The sequence below is a fragment of the Scomber scombrus genome, chromosome 19, assembly GCF_963691925.1.
Source record: "Scomber scombrus chromosome 19, fScoSco1.1, whole genome shotgun sequence".
In the NCBI taxonomy this organism is placed as follows: Eukaryota; Metazoa; Chordata; class Actinopteri; order Scombriformes; family Scombridae; genus Scomber; species Scomber scombrus.
This window is the reverse complement of record NC_084988.1, coordinates 13,951,560-13,968,668: the sequence shown is the minus strand read 5'-3', so window position 1 is coordinate 13,968,668 and position 17,109 is coordinate 13,951,560. Positions and strand designations below refer to the sequence as shown.

General features: G+C 44.6%; 1 protein-coding gene across 2 annotated transcripts in view; it reads left to right on the top strand.

The window, feature by feature from the left end:
- The window catches only part of kidins220a (kinase D-interacting substrate 220a), a 46,684-nt gene extending 29,575 nt beyond the window's left edge, over positions 1–17,109 (top strand). The window contains exons 24-31 of one of the 2 annotated variants that reach the window (XM_062441023.1): positions 4,807–4,985; positions 7,056–7,267; positions 7,536–7,652; positions 11,600–11,716; positions 12,959–13,057; positions 13,963–14,181; positions 14,909–15,130; positions 15,543–17,109. In XM_062441023.1, coding sequence (XP_062297007.1) covers positions 4,807–4,985; positions 7,056–7,267; positions 7,536–7,652; positions 11,600–11,716; positions 12,959–13,057; positions 13,963–14,181; positions 14,909–15,130; positions 15,543–16,463 — 2,086 coding nt within the window. In that variant the 3' untranslated portion in view covers positions 16,464–17,109. The other variant, XM_062441024.1, reaches the window with a different exon arrangement.

Below are 17,109 nucleotides of genomic sequence, written 5' to 3'. Positions count from 1 at the left end.
TCAGGGAACCACTGAGTCCTGAGCCCATCTCACTGAGAGGCCGCTCGCTCCGAAGCTGCTCAGTTTTTATCAGCGTGGTGTGTTTCCCATTAGCCTGCTTGTCTCTGTGGTTTGCTTTGGGATGCACAGGTCCAGCTTAGTACGAGAGAGTTTCAATTATTGGCATAAACTCTGCCACGAATGTATATGGAAAGTCGTCAGTTGGCAGTGCCAAGACAAGGAAACGAGGAAGAGAGACATTTAAAGTGAGAGAGGAAAGAAGAGACAGAGGGTGTCCACATTACTTGAAGCATTTGATTTAAATCAAGAAAATGCGTCTGGATTTTAAGGAGACAAAGAACATGGCGTCATCTAAAGTGAAAACATATTTTTGCTCTCCTCCTCTGCCTTTGGGGTAGTGGAGGCTTTGGCAGCTTGCACTGTAACAATAACCTCTCTTCAATCCACGCGCCAGCTTGCTGGTCTGTCCGCTGTCTACTGTTTTCCCAGAGAGGGCCTCGCTCGGTTCATCCACGCGCTTGGCAGACTCTTTGCCAGCGTCTCTGACATGACTCTGACCAGGAGAGGAATGTGCCGGACCCGGGCCTGTTTAACTTCTTCACCCACACACTGTTGTACTGGTCTCACAGAGTCTGACATTGACACTCTTGAGCTTCTCAAACACAGTGTGCACAGGGGTTTGTCTGTTCTGCAGGCATCTCTCTGTCTTTGGGCCCCTTTATGGAAATGTTTGGCAGCAAGACCACCTCTTTGTGTGCGCATGTCATCTGTAAGCACAGAGGGCAGCTGTAAAGCAAAGTCAAGTGGTACATTCATACTTTCAGTGCCCAAAGAGAGAATGGAAGGGATAGAGAGATGAATTCTGCTCATTCCCGTCAGCTGCAGCGTGTGGGAGGTTGAGAGGAGAAGAAAGGCTATGCTCCAGTCGGCTTCGGGACCTATTGGCATTTGGATAAGCTCAGAAAGCTCCCAATGGCCTTGCCACACAGAGAGTAGTTGGGCCTAAGCGGCTGTACTGCTGTAGCTATAAGCTGGGTTCTGTCAATGAGCCCATTGTGCAGGAACGGCTGCTGGGCTGCCTGACGGCCTTTGTCTCACTCTTCCTCGGCCTGGTTGAAAGTAGCACGCCGGCTTTCTTGGTGCTTCAACTCAAGCATCCATCTTGTCATTTGGCGATTGATTGCTGATAAGAAAGGCTTTGTTCATTTTGTCTCTCTTCTGTTTACTGTGAGGATGACTAAGTCTGATGTGATTCGTGTCAATTGCTTAACACCAAGCCCAACAACTCATCATTAGTTAGCTGCAAAGGATGTCATTTGAAGTGGTTACATTTCACTAACACACTGCTGTTGTCGTGTAAAGCGTACCATGTGTCCTATAACAATGCAAAAGGTAACTCCTGCACACTTAGTCCAAGCCACAAAGTTTAATCCGGACCACCTAGATCTCCGTCAGGTCTGTTTGTCCTGCAACACCTGCCTTCATTCTCTTGCTTTTCTATAATTCTCACCATGCATTCATTGATCAGTGCTCTCTGGTCTCTAACAATAACCTGACAAGGCCAGTATTGAAGTGTGAGCTCTACTCTGTGTCTGACCAGTCAGCTGGGAATGCCAGAAAAAGACCCCTGACTCTCCCTCTTTCTCCTTTCTTCTTTTCCATCTGTCAGGGTTAAACTCTGCGATAGATGCCCTTGACTTGTTCTGCTCATCAGCTCCTATTTGTCTAGTTGGAAGTTGCATCTGTCTGTGCTAGTGTTTGCAATGGTACAACAGCACACCAGAGCAAACATGCAGGTCAGCAAAATATGCACAATTGTAGCTAATATCTTGGACGCCATTGTTGTTGGATGGCGTGTGCTGAGCGATGCTTGTGCAGGATGAAATTGTATTTATCCCGTGACACGCGGCTGAATTTTCCAAGGACAACTGAGGTTTCTTAAACTTTTTTAGTTGTAATTATTAGTTGTTATATTAGTATCAAATTACTATTATTTTAGCAACATATCACTATTCAGGCTGTAATAAATGTATGAAAGATGAAACCTGAATAAGCCAAAAGTGATCACAACAACTCTTAAGTTTGAGCTTCAGATTCATGCTTGTTGTTCATTCTCAGTGTTGGCACAGAACGACTAAATTGTGTGGACACACCATTTAGTTATGTTAGATGAGCCTATAAAAAGACTCAAGATTCCTTAGAATGTCTTTGGAGGGTGTTCTTTGTATAGCAAAAGGAAGTGCTGTGTGTGTTGTGTGTTGTGTGTATGTGTGTGTGTGTGTGTGTGTGTGTGTGTGTGTGTGTGAGTCACCGGCTCCTGTTGGTCTGTGTCTACAGACCCACAAATAAACAGCAGTAAGCCAGCTGGAAATGGGGAAAAGCACAGGCTTCTCGCAGTCTGTATACGGGTTAATACAGTTCATGGGAAAAGGAACCAAACACCCACACACATACTGTACTCACACATGCGCACAAACGCACACTCTGCTGTCATTTACGCCTTTTAAATCTTCCCATCTTCACTGTCCAGGTGTCTGCGGGGGACACTGTACAGTTGTTTTCAGCAATGTTGTATGACTCAGCACTGGTGCGGCTCATCGCTGCTTATGCATGAGCTCGCAGGTAACATCTGTGCCTTCAGAGTCCCACTCTTCCTTCCCAGCAGAGGTCACGTGAGTGAGGTTCATCTGTGTGCCAACATGGAGCTTTCTTGACCTTTTGGGTCTTGTTAAAGGTTCTAATGGAAGAAACACTGAGAGGGCTTTGTCCATTGGAGCCCAGCTGTGCCTCTGCCTGTGTCTTCCCCACTCATAACGCATTCAATCCTCTCTGTCTCTGTGTGTCTGTTTTGGCAGTTGGATGGGGATAGTGGATCGTTATGGTGATCCACCTGGGCTTGTCTGCTGAGACATAAGTCTCTATAGGAGGGTCACAAGCACAGCTGCAAAAAGTTTAATTTAGTGTCAATAATTTAAAGCTTTCAGTGAGAGGGTTTTTGAGGTCAACACTTGTGATGACTACACATCTGAGCTCTTCACTGTCACTGTCTCAAAGTTAGCATGTCTGAATGTCTTACAAGGACATCCCCTCCCACCCCACCCACTTGCATTTCTTGCCAGACTTGTACATTTGGTCAGAGACATCCTGCAACCACAAGGTCACAGGTTCAAGCCCTGCAACAGCAGATGCGTCCATCACCAGCCATCTGTCCTGTCAAAATGCCCTTGAACACGAAACTGGATCCCTACCTGCTCACTCACTGTAAGCCCTCTGGATAGCAGTATCAGTATCAGCCTGAAGTGGAAATGATGTAACTTTGGCCACCCATCACTCAGGTATGAGAACCTCACTGGATTTGACCAGGCTGACGGGGCCATTTCGGCCAGTACGTTAACTAGATTAGGTTAGCTGATAGTTGGGTTATTAGCTAACAGAGTGTTTTGTTGAGCCCTCGCCAGATGCTGACCTCACCCTGACTTAGCTAGCATGCTCCAGCAACGGTACTAATCATCCAATCAAGTCACAGAAAGGCCAGCCTGTGTTCACTCTCAAAAACAGATCAGGCTCAGGGAAAAACCCAGCTCGTCAGGCTGCGTTCCCAGCAGAGCATACCAGTACACAGACTGGGTGATGTATGGGGAGGAGGGTGAGGTTGGGTTGCTCTGGAAGGAGGGAAGGTTACACACGATGTAGGGAGAGAAAATCAACTACTGAGAAAATGATGATGGGTCTGAATGAGAAATGGAGGCAGAGATGAGAAAGATGTCTGCTGCCTGCTGGAGTCTCCTCATTCATCTGATAAGAGCGGCACATTCTGGTGATGAATGGCCAGTGTCATAAGTCACTCTGACTTTCATATTTTCATGTCTGAATGATAGGATTAACGAGATGTACTGATTGCTCTGAGTTGTTGGTGTTTGCTTCCCTTGTAGCCCAGGCCACATGTTACACTGTCCTTGATTAAACTGATATCTTTTTTAACCTTGCACAGTTGAAATTGGATTTCCTTCCTCATAACACTTCAGTATTCATCATTACTTGAGATGTTGCTGCTACTTCTAAACTACAGGTTTAAGCTTTAGTTTATATTGAGAGGTGCCAGAGTTTATATTAATTATGATAATATTCTATAAACTGAACACGGTATCTTTTAATTTGACGTTTCTTCATATGATGTAATGTTTTTTCTGCAGTTTTCATAGGAAAAACTATGACAGTAATGGAACAATCTCCAAACATAGTGTTTACTTAATACTTCTGATAACAAACATCATGTTAACTGTACCAGCGCATCATGACGCGCTTCCGTCTGCTGCTTGCTAAATTACCCTGATTGTCATCTTCTCAGGTTTCCTCCTCTGCTGAGAAAAGATAACATCCCTCACTCTATCTGTCCTCAAACATCCCCCCTTTCACTATCTTGCCTTCTCTAAATCCGGTTATCTCTCTACTCTCATGATGATGATGACCGTTGCATATCTCTTCAATCTTAACAGTACCGCTTGCTATTTCCTCTTTTCTTTTTTCATCAGAATGTGATGTTTTGCCTTTTCTACAACGCATCCATCTGTCAGAATTTAGTGTAAACTGACAAGTGTTGACATATTTGTGCCATGTGAATGCGAATAAGGATGCACAATTTATTGTATTATGCTTAACAACCATTTGGATTTCCTCAGTAAAGAGTTATAGAATTATATTTATCTATTATATTTATATTTTTGTGATTATAATTGACAATCATGAAAAAAATAACATAAATTCATCTTAAAACCCCTTTCTCTTTTTTCCTTTTCTTCTCTTAAGACTCTCCAAGAACATCCCCACCACCAAAGACGTGGAGCCGCTGTTGGAGATCGACGGAGACATCCGCAGCTTTGAGGTGTTCCTCTCCTCCAGGACACCCGTCCTCACTGCCAGAGATGTGGAGATGTTCCTGCCCTGCACCGTCAACCTGGACCCCAAACTCAGGGAGATTATTGCAGGTGCGTAAACACTCAGTATGTCCTACAGATGGTGACAAATGAAGAAAAAGCCACACAAAAAGTGCTTCAGTAACCCCAAGCTGCTGGAACAGCTTATTGATTATTCTTCTTCTCCCATAACACATTTTGTACGCTGTATGGAGGCATCTGCATTTGTTATGTTTTTCCATTCATTGATATAAGTTTTGCCTTTAAACTGTCACTTGTCTTTGCACTTCACATTAACACGTGGTTAAAAGGTAATTTTGTTAAATTGAGTATACATTAACACGTTCATCAGATCCACTTTGAATGAGTACAGTTAGTATAGAATTGTTAAGCTTAAAATCTGTGACACATTCTCTATGCATGTAAACCCACAGACACACATAACTGTCAATCAAGGCATGCTGTCACTCTTAAAAGGCTGGAAATGGATGATGTTGATGTAGAATTAAGACTTAAACTTAGTCCCCGTTCTGTTCTGACTAAAATTTTACTGGTGTAATTTGAAATCTTCCACTTCACTTTATCAAAAGTCTTCACATACTGAGAAAAGAGATACATTAGAGATACATAGAGGCAAGAAGAACTGTCCTCTATGTAATGTGTTGAATTGTGTGCCAGCACATTTGGCAATGACATTACTCATAACATTGGAGTAGGGTTCGCTCTGAAATCGCCCACTGCAGGGGCTCTGAGAAACTCACAGCTCGGGTCTCATTTCCAAACAATCAAATGTCAAGCAGGTTGCAGCTACAGCACTGTGGGATCGGCACAATATTTTCACTCGCTGTCACCAGTCTGCCTCTAGCGCTGCACCACATTTCACAGTTTGTAGTTAGAGTGACGTAATGGCATCCGTATTAAACTGTAAGCCAGACCGGCACTGTCCTTTTCCTACCGTGCGTCAGTGTCCGTTCAGCCTATACAGGAGTGTCAATGACGCCTAGTGTGAAGCTGCTGCATCATAATGTTATGAATCTGTTCCGTTGAGTCACGGAGGACACAGCTGACCAAGCTCTACAACCAGACATCCAGTCTGCAAGGAGGGTTCCTTTCCTAAACGTGTGTATGTATGTATATGTTTATGTGTGTGTGTTTGCTCAAAGGTGTGTGGGTGTTTTTTACCTCTACACGTGTCCCCAGGGAGTCGAAGGTGACCAACGCTGCTACCCAGTCATCCCGTTCCCTCCACTCCCTCCGTGGTCAGTCGGTACTCGGTGGCCAGCCAGTGGGCAGTGCTGTCAGTGATACCCGCCCATGAGCCTGACTCACATCATAAGGCCTCCATTGTGTTAACAGGCTGGATTGGGCCTCACTCAACGTGTCATTCAGCAGCCACTTGTATAACCAGGAGACATTCTGGTGCCTGCTTCTGTTTCTGGTTCTTACTTTCTGGCTAGCCGCACAGAGCCACTCTGTTCTGTCCCCGAGCTTATTTAACTTTAATTTGGGAGGTTTTACCAAAGCTCCTACTCAGCTCCCACTCCACTCCTCTCGAAGTCAAATTGATTTATGAGAATACAATCATGGCAAGGTGCTTATGAAATAGTGTCTAGGAGTTCACGTGGTCTCCTTTGTTTGTTTACAAGGGTGAATTTATTTGTCAGGGACAGCGAGGGGCTCCATGTGCCAGTCGTAATGTGGCCGGCATATCATTTGGGAAAAAACGGAATATTAATGTGCCTGCTGCTTCGTGAGAAAAAATGTGCAGTTGAACGTTGTTGTATTTGTAACATCAGCAACCGTTCTCTTCAAAATTCAGTCGTTTGGTGGTCTTCTATTTTAGGTAAGGAGAATATGTTCGGGAACAATATTTCTGTTGTATTCCCTACGGCGCTTCCAGAATCAAGGAATTTTGGTCTTGTGTGCGTTGATCGTTTGATATGTATTTTTCTCTCTGGATTCACAACTGTATAAACTCTCTGGAGATGACGGAATAAAGCTACATTTTTGATGCGTGGGTGGATCTGAAGGGTCTTTATAGTCATCGCCAAGATGTGATCATCAGCATTGCAGATAAACAGTTCCTTCTCTTTCCCTCTCTTGTTCTTTTGTATTCCCCCCCTTGTTTCTGTCCTCTCTTAGATGTGCGTGCGGCCAGGGAGCAGATGCACATGGGAGGAGTGACCTATCCCACGCTGCCCCTGCAAGAGGCAGTGCCCCGTCCACAGTCAGGTTATGGCCAACACAGTGTTGCCTGCTCGCCGGCAGGCTCCTTCACCGGATCCCTGCCTCCTCAGCCCCACAGTGCCTACTTCAGCGGGATGACTGGCCCACAGCATCCCTTCTATAACCGGGTGAGACAGGACAAGAAATACTGTTGAGATAACCTGACTTCAACTTTAGAGAAATGTGATTGTGTTGATAAACTAAATAGAACCAAGTGAATGCTGTTCAATATCTCCTTTACATTAAGCAAAATTGGAAACCTTCGCCACTATCTAATAGCGACAGTAGGAACAGTTCCTCACATTTTTGTTTGTGTTTGCCTGGGTTCACTTCATATGATTTTCATTTTTATTTTTACCTCCTCTTCCTCCCCATTCCTTCCTTCTCCCCTCATAGCCTTATTTCCCCCATCATGTGTATCACCTGCCAAGGCATTACTCCCACCATGCCCCCTCATCCTTGCGTCCCTCCATTAAACCACCTGGTCAACTTAAGGACAGCACCAATGGACTTGTAAGTAATGAAGTAGCGCTAGATCCATCTAACATGTGCCTACGATTCGCTCTAGAAGATGACAGCTTCAGTTAGCTGAGTCATCAGTTATCTTATGCAACAACATTGTGTTATTTTATTAATGAAAAGAATTTGAAACTATCAGTTTAGCTCTGCTCTTTCTCCTGTTTAAAAAAAAAAAAAAAAACTAAAATTTTTCATTTCTGTCATTTCCTTCATCTGAATGAGTTTAACAATAGAGTTAAGAAATAGGTTGTTCCATTTTTGATACATTTTCAGGTCCATTGTCTCGACCTACTTCATGAACATGTCACCACAAACCATGACCTCTTTTTCTTTTTTTTTTCATCACTTTCTTTTCTTCCTCATCCCTCCATTGTTTTCTCCCTTCATCCTGCTGTCCTCTACCCCTCGGTGTGATGTCATGTATTACCATTAAAGTTTCCATTATCGTCTGATGGATTTAGTGTCGTAACAGCCCCTTTGCCTAACCTCTGTTGCTGCATCCAGACCCAGAACAGAGAACTGGAAAGTTATTCAAAAAATAAAAGTGGCCAATTAACTCAACCTACTTTAGCTTTTCTCTCTATACAACCTTTTGTCTCCATTTTGTGCCCATGTCAGGATGTTATTGCAGAGGATGCAAGAGAAGGCCTCCCCTCCTGTCTCTCTCAATCCACCATGGTAACCTGATTAACATGAACAGACATATTAGTGCATACACTGCACACATATAGTCACAGTTGTTTAGCATTAGAGATTTGCTAGTCCTTACTTATTTCGCCGATGCTTTAATCAATGATTTAAATTTATGTTAAGTTGTAACAGAAGCATGTTAAATATGTACGCCTGAATTTTTGCAGACATTTGAGGCATGGTAACCTGCAATTGTTGCATGAGCTTTGACCGTTTTTTGTCACTATTTATTTCATGCCTGCGGTTTTACAAAAGCTTAGAGAACGAATATAGATTATCACACCCACTGCTCGCTACAACACCTGCTACTACAATAAATACTTAAGCTGCATCCTGTGTGACTACGACCTCTAACGCTGGTTAGCACAAACTATAGCGTATCTAAATGTAACATGGCAGAGAAACAGATCGCACTTTCTTAAAATGGACATAAGTGTTGTTAACCCACCTCAGGAATGCATGTTTTCGTTTCGTTTCACTGAAACGAACCTGAATCTCTACACCCAGACATTCACACATTTCAAGAGAAAGCAGCTTCTATTAGAACAATTTAATGATAACACTACTCAGGAAATTTCTGCTCCGCAAAGCCACTTATCAGGGGAATGCCAGCAAGCGTTTAAAGGAGCTGTAAGAAAGATTTGAATATAGATTACTGAAATGTTCCTTCTCACTGTCTCCTTTCTCTCTCTGTATTTTTGTATCTTTAATTTTTTTTTTTTTTTTTGCTCTACATCTTCCTCCTTTCATTTATACCTTCATCGCTGCTAAATGTTATAAGCTTTTTCATTCCTCATATCTTCTCCTGCTCTTTTGTCTCCTGTTCTCTGCAGTATAAATTTCCTCAGTTTCATCCCATTCTGACTCTTCTGTGTACATTAGCCCATCTTATCCCTTTCTGGTTCACACTTGATCTCTTTGTGTAGTGTTCACATGTGCCTGTATTTCTGTGAATCTGAGAATGTGGATGTGTGTGCAACCCGGCTCATTTGTGTGTGGCTCTTTGGGTATGTAAGCGGGCCTAGCCAAGTGTAATTGCCTAGCTGATATAAGTGTGAGTATGGATTCCTTGGGCTGCCGGGATTATCATCAGAGCAACTGTTGGGGGCTGCTAACACACACATACACACACATGCACACACACTGACAATGAGCCCAGCACTGGTAGAGCTTATCTCCTTACCAAGACGCTTCCTCCCTCACAGAGCTCTGTTTCCTCTTCCCCATCCTTCTGCCCAGCCCTGAGCTCAGCCCAGCTGTAATTACAGTCTTATCACACACACTGGGAGGGTTCACAGACACAAACACACATATGCGCACACGCAGACACACCCGCAGACATTTGCGCCTTCGCTCATGTTCTTGGAACAGTCGCTCACCGTCTGAATCGAGGCGTCGTATTCGAGGCCTGCCCCGAATTATAACTTCTGCTTTTTTCTGTGCAGAGTAAGGGATGTCTCTTTCTCTCGCTCGTTCTGTCTGTCTGTCAGTTTCTGTCTGGTCCACAATCCGTTCTGTCTGCAGATTATGACTTTAAAAGCCGGCTGACTCCAGTGAAAACAAAATCTCCTTGTGTAATAACTCTACATCCAATAGCCTCGTCTTTTCCAGACTGACGTGGCTGGCGAGCTGCTGCAAAGGAGCTGTTTCCTCCCCTGCTGCGAGACAGATAAATGTCTGTCTGCCTTGTTGTCAATGTCTCTCCTGTCCCCTGATGATGAGTTCAAAATATGCTCCTGTTTTTCTGCTTTTCTGTCTTAATTTCTGCTCCTGCACTGCACCCGCCTTTTTTTTCCCACAGATACAGTCCCAGCTTTATACCGCTATAAATGTTTGTGTGTATTTTTGTCTGACTATTTGTCCGTCTGCTTCTTTTTGTCTCCTTATCAAGCATTTAAAGGCGCTGCCTTACAAATTAAAGCAGGTACACTTCTGGTTTCATGGCTACTTTCATCTCCGCCTCCAACCCCCTCTCTATCTTCCACCTTATCTCTAATGCTAACACACTGATTCATCACTACCAAGCATGCTGTAGAAAGAGATATAATCTCTTAGAAGTCAACTTTCGGTCTCAGTGTGTATGAAGTAGTTCAGTAGATACACTAATATAGATTCATTCCAGAGTAAAACCTGCATTATGAGGACATATACAGTAGCTAAACTCTGAATGTCCGTCTTCATCCTTGTGCCCACCACGACAGAAAGTTGGCACCTACTATTGTGTACTGTATTATGTGAGCTGCTTATTCTTTTTTGTCTAACAACCACTCAGAGTCCAATTAAGCTCCACACTCCTCTCCCTCGAAACCAGAAACAAAGCGGGGGGGCTTAGTCTGAAGCCGTGTCTTAATGGTGTTAATAGCCGTGGAGAGCAGAGATGACGAGGGAGGGAGGGAGGGAGGGAGCAGAATGAAAAGATGGGTGAGTGATGGAATAGAGAGTAGGAGGTCAGCTCAGGAGGCTGAGAGGGAAGGAATGTAGAAGGAAAGGAGGGAGGGAAGGAAGGAAGGAAGGAAGGAACGAGAGCAAGGGTTCACACAGACGAGCAGACCCAGAGGGGAAAAGGGGGGGAGTGAAGAAAGGGAGGGGAGTGAGAGGTTTGTTTAGTTTTTGTGCCAGCGGGTGGCATGTTGGCTCTCTGTGAGGCCTTGGACAGCATCAACAGGCCGCTGGTATTAGTCACATCAAGCCTCGTAACCTCAGCACAGCTCGGCTCAGCTGCACCTCACAGACATACAGACTCCATCCCTTAAGTGTTGTGCACACACTTAACGTGCTTATATATACACTGAGAAAAAGAATAAGAGCAGGTAACTGTGTATTTGGATGGGTTGGCAGCTTTGTTTACTTTTACACTTATACTGTGTGACTGATAGAGAGAATTACGGTGTGGGATTGTGTTTTTACACCTCTGCGTGCCTCACAGTAACATGCCTGCACGTCTCTTTGTCAGGAATTGTTGCTCGATTTGCCCCTAATCAATGTGTTAGGAATGATGAGTTACACTAACAGGGTGTGCAGTTTGCCCTTGGTAACTTTAATCCACAAAAAAAACTCTGAATATGTTATTTTGTATTCTAATTTTACGTGTGTGTGTGTGTGTGTGTGTGTGTGTGTGTGTGTGTGTGTGTGTGTGTGTGTGTGTGTGTGTGTGTGTGTGTGTGTGTGTGTGTGTGTGTGTGTGTGTGTGTGTGTGTGTGTGTGTGTGTGTGTGTGTGTGTGTGTGTGTGTGTGTGTGTGTGTGTGTGTAGGGCTCTCCTGCAGTCCTGCTCAGTTCTATGAACACAGATGCAGTGTGTGAGCGTCTCAAACAGATGGATGGAATTGACCCCAACATGCTGTCTCAGTATACCGCCACCATCAAGAAGGTACACTCAAAACTGTATCCAAGTTGTCTTCTAAATATGATGACTTACTTACTTTAGCAGAAAATATTTCTTTCAATGATTTTATTACAATTTTCAGTTCAAGATACTTGATCTGTTTTCTTGTGGATTTTTTTTACTCTTCATTGAGTTCCCTCTTGATTGTGTTTTAATTTTTTTGGCCTAATCCAACTATGTACAGATCAATAAATATTTGAGTTGAGTTGAATCAAGGGCAAGCAGACTTCACTGTAGATACTTGAAGACGTTTCGACTCTCATTCAAGGGGCTTCTTCAGATCTAACTGACTGGCGGGGAATCCCACGTTATAACCCTTAAGTTGTGTTCCGGTCAAATCTGACCGATTTAAAAGTTTTATCTCTGAAAAATGTAGTTAATTTGATCAGACTGACCTAAGATTCCATGACTTTGTCTACAAAGAGGATTTCAACACACAAAATAAATTGTATTAATTTGCATACAATTTTGTGTGTTTTATTCAACTTTTGTACATTCTTGGTGTTCCCGTTCAAAAATGACCGGTCATTAGAACGGAATGGGGGAGACTACAATTAGTGTAAAAAACTGAGCTCAGGTACATCCTCATTAGTCAGATGGACACACGCGCACACACACACACACACACACACACACACACACACACACACACACACACACACACACACACACACACACACACACACACACACACTGGGTTCCCTGGCAACCCCTACAGGAACCTTTGCCCGGTAGAGTCTCTCTCCTGCGGGAACAACACCTATTGGTCATTCTCACAGACAGTTGCAACATTGTATCAATAATATTGAACTTTTCTGCTTTGGTAGCTCTACGGCACCACTTATCCCCCACCTACAATGCCGTCCTTTTAACCCTTCCCAAGAGGTTTAACAACCATTCACATTTGGCCACACTCCAACAACTACGGTTTACACTTGGCCTTGGGTGACTCAACGACTGTCGTTGTAACAGCTAGGAGCACTAACAAAGTGGTATCAACGACCTTGATAACGACTCCACAGAGGTTAGATACCCAGGATTCCATGCTAGCCATTTAGAAACCGAAGAAGCCCCTCAGATGAGAGGTTAAACACCTTTAAAAATACACAGTCAAGTCCAGTTGCCCTCAATTCAACCTGGATGACTCAGAATGTTCACAGACATATCAAAAAAATCTATCAATCGTTTGCGAAACAAACCATTCAGTCCTGTCCCTGTCTATTGCAGGCGAATATAAATGGACGGGTGTTGTCTCAGTGCAACCTGGACGAGCTGAAGAAAGAGATGGAGATGAACTTTGGCGACTGGCAGCTCTTCAGGGGAATGGTGAGACTATTAACTTGGAGCATCTGTACTTGTCTCACAGCCTGCTTTAATATTAAGTTGGAATCTTATATATAATATATAAAAATATTAATGGGGTAGAAAAAGATTTGCTTTAGTTGTGTCAAGTCAGAATAAGTGTGTTATCAATAGACTTAAATGATTTTTTCTTTAAAGCATCAGACCACAAACAACTAACAACCAGCTTCATTACTTTAGAGGCCTGAAGTAGATTTACAACAGCATACATTGTCCTCACTCTGTGATAGTTTACAGACACTCAGCTCCGCCGAGGCCCTCCTGTTGATATATGTCAGCTCTTGTTTATTCCAAATAGAAGCAAGACAGCAAATTGTAATACAACATCTTGTGCTGCGCTGAGATATTGGAACGGGAGATTTTATAATCCGTATTACGAGAAGCGCGCAAGTCAGTCATCCTGGAGTCCAGTCAGCTGAGCCGGGGCTGAAATCACTAACACGTGTAGTCGGCTCCACTTCATCAGATCTCAGTGTGTGCTCCTAATACCAAACTAGAGCCCTGGATTGGTTGTGCTTTACTGGACATCTGATGCAGAACTTATGTAGGAGCAGCAGTGGCCTCACGGCTCCATGTAACCAATGTTGTGTTGCCAGGATGCAGCCAGCACAGCCATCTGGTTCAAGATGGCTGACTGATATCTGGATGAAGGGAGGTTATTGTCGGGCAGGAGTGGACAGCTGAGTAGTTCCACTTAAGGAACACTGTTCTCCCCTCACAAGCACACGCTGTTGTTGTTGTTGTTGTCCAACATACTTGTTTTGTATGCCACAAGCTTTTATAAGAAAACTTCTTTACCGTTGCTTCGGTTTCTTAGAAGTCAGATGACTCGTTGATTGGAAATACGGAATCGCAATGTCTTTTTTCAGGTGATGGAACAACGGCATTCTGAAAGCCAGGCTCTGCTTCAGGATGAGTCCCGAGCTGCTAGCGAGCAGGGCAGCAGCATGCACCACGGGGAGCCCAGCAGACGCTCAGGGGGAGCCCAGCATGAAGCGGGGGCCTTTAGCCTCAGCCTCAGCTTTGAAGAGCTGTGTGGGGCAGGGACAGAAGAGCCTCCGAGATTCAACAACCACTCACACTGGCCGGTCAGTCATTCTGACCACAACAGCAGATATGATCAGACAGACACGCCGTACGCATACACATTTAACTGGCCCACATACACACGTCAAAGAGATAAGAGGTATAAAGTTGACAGTGTAAGCATATTATTTGCGTATCACAAGGTCACACACCCAAAACTGTCACAGGACCACATGTCCTCTGCACCAAGCACACATTTAGCTAGTGTGCTGGTGACCTCAATGGTTTCACATTAATGTGGTTTTGAGCAAGAAAAGAGCATGGCAGAATTAAAAATACACATAGAGACAAACACTGCGGCGCACCAAAAGGTGCCAAGGGGCCCCCTGTTTGTTATTTTCACCTTCCCTATTCCCAATTTGCAAAAATCTCTGAGACATGAGCAGCACTCACACGTAGACAGCTGGCTCCGCTTCTATTTTATATGATCTCACTTTGCGATCTGTTTCAAATTCAAATCATCCAACGCTGAAAACACATCACGGCTTTCATTGCCACTCCGCCTGCTGTCTTTGCCAGTAACTTTTTCACCGCATCCAGTTCAAAATGTTTCATCGGTTACTAATGTAAATATGGAACTTGTAACTGCCACATAGTCATATTAATTACATTCAGGTGTCATGCACTCACTCACTCACTCTGAAGTTAACTAAAAAATGAGCATATTGTTAAACAAACTCCCAATGGATGCGCACACACACCAATCTAACTTGATCCTCATCTTGTCAGGTGACAAATCATCGCACCTCAAGCATGTCCAGCCTCAACTCCCAGGAATCCTCTAATGACATCTGCAAACTGACAGACAAGCAGCAGGCTGAGTATCGTGATGCCTACAGGGAGTACATCGCTCAGATGGCCCAGGTGGAGATGTCCGGCAGCGGGGGGGAGAGGCCCGTGCAGCCCCACCCTGGACAATTCCTCCAGGCTGGCAGCTCAGAGGACAAAGGGGTGAGCGGACAGTCACAAGTACACTGAGTTTTTATGACTCTATCACTACCAGCATAAATTGTTTAGTCAAATCGGTGGAAAGCTCCAGCTGTCAGTAAACAGAGTGGTTTAATTTACTGTTGCTGTACTTGTGTAGACACAGATCTGAGTTCAGCCTGTGCGTTATGTCAATCTAAAACTTTTATTTTAAATGATTTCATTCTCTGGACTTTCCAATGGCAAGAGTCTTTTTCTGTGTTGGGAAAGGGGAGACACTGCTTCTTGTGTTTCTTAATTATTGGCTTATAGTCTTTGTTTCGCTTGGCATGTAATAGAGAGGCAGGAATCCCCTCTTCAGAGGCCTCTCAGCCAATAGCACAGGATACTGTATATTTTCATATCTTTCTCATTGAATCCTCTTCTCATTCCCCAGGCCAAGGAAGGGTCTGACCAAGACAGCCGCAAGTCATTCACCAAGAGAGGCTCCAAGACTAGCGATGCCACAGACTTCCCCTCAGGAGCCGATGCCCAGCTCCTAGACCCCATCAGTGAGGAGGATGAGAAGCTGGACCACAGCTCATCCTCCAGGACTCCGGGCTCCAGGAAGAAAGATGCCGGGTCTTGCTATCACAAGCTGCCCAGCGATGAAGATTCAGGCCCGGAAGAAGCTGATAACACCACACCTCTACTCCCCAAAGAGGCAAGAGCTGGTGCTGCGTCCTCTCATAGAGCCTCCCAGCCTAGTGGGCTGCTGACCAAGCCTGGCTTCCTCAACGAAATCCTCCTGGATAAGAAGGACTCGTCCAACTCAGGGTTGCGCTCCAGTAACAGCTCGTCAGTCCACTCCTTGGAGGAGGCTGAAGGAGACGCCGTAAGAGGGAAAGAAGCACTGAAGCCCAGCCTGATTGAACTGGAGCTGGAGGGCCTGGTGAAGAAGAGAGGCCTCCTCCCCAGCAGCCTGAACGGTCTGCAGGACACCACAGTGGCCCGCATGTCCATCTGCTCCGAGGCTCCGTCCGAGGCCAGCCTGATGGCCAGCAGCCCCGATGAGGGGTGGCCGTCCAGCGGGGTCAGCAACCTCAACCGGACCGAGAGCAACACCACCCTCAATAACAACAGCAACAGCCTGAGCGACAACACCATCACCAACTCCAACACCAACAACAGCCATCAACAGCAGGCTCACATCGCAAGCACAGAGTCCACCACCTCCTCCTCCGGCATCATCGACTCGCCAGCTGTCATCATCACCCCCGGCAGCAGCAACACTGCCAACACCACGACTGCCACCGTCCATCACAACCAGAACCTGCGCACCATCAGCCTGGGAGATGAGAGGGAGAGTGTCCTCTAAAGAAAGCCATATGTGGTCTGTTGCTCGGAGAGGGTTCATGTAGGATGTTGTTCTTAATGTTGTCGGTTGATGTAATAATACTGTTGATGTTGTGATGTGTGCCAAAGAAGCAGATTATACTTTATCTGTGTTGGACTGTTAGGAGGAAAAAGTAGGAAGTGTTGCTGTGAATCAAAAGGTAAAGCGTCCAAAAAGATTTAGTTACTCGACTAGTATAAAAAAAAACTGATGCATTCATAAATACATTAAATGCATACATTTGCGATCCAGTTTATTTGGATAGTTACTGATTTCTTTCTCATGGGAATGTGGTGCTGTTATATGGAAATGGTGTGTTTTGTGATGGAATGTTACATGTTACAGAAAAAAAAGTGTTGGCTCAGAAAATGTAGCTACAACTGAAAAAGTTAAGTAATGTTACCGAAGCCTCTCGTCTCCAAAGCGTTGTGTGCGGTGCCGTGTTTGGTAGTTCAAACATTTCCACTAGATGGAAATATAGACAGAGGTGCAGTTTGTTGTCGACAGTGTCTGTGATAGAGGACGTTTTTGCATGCACTGCTAGTCTCCAAAGTGATGTTTATCTTTTCAAAGTGACTTGTGAAGCTATGTTTTGTGAATCAATAAACATTTTTGGCTATGTGGACCC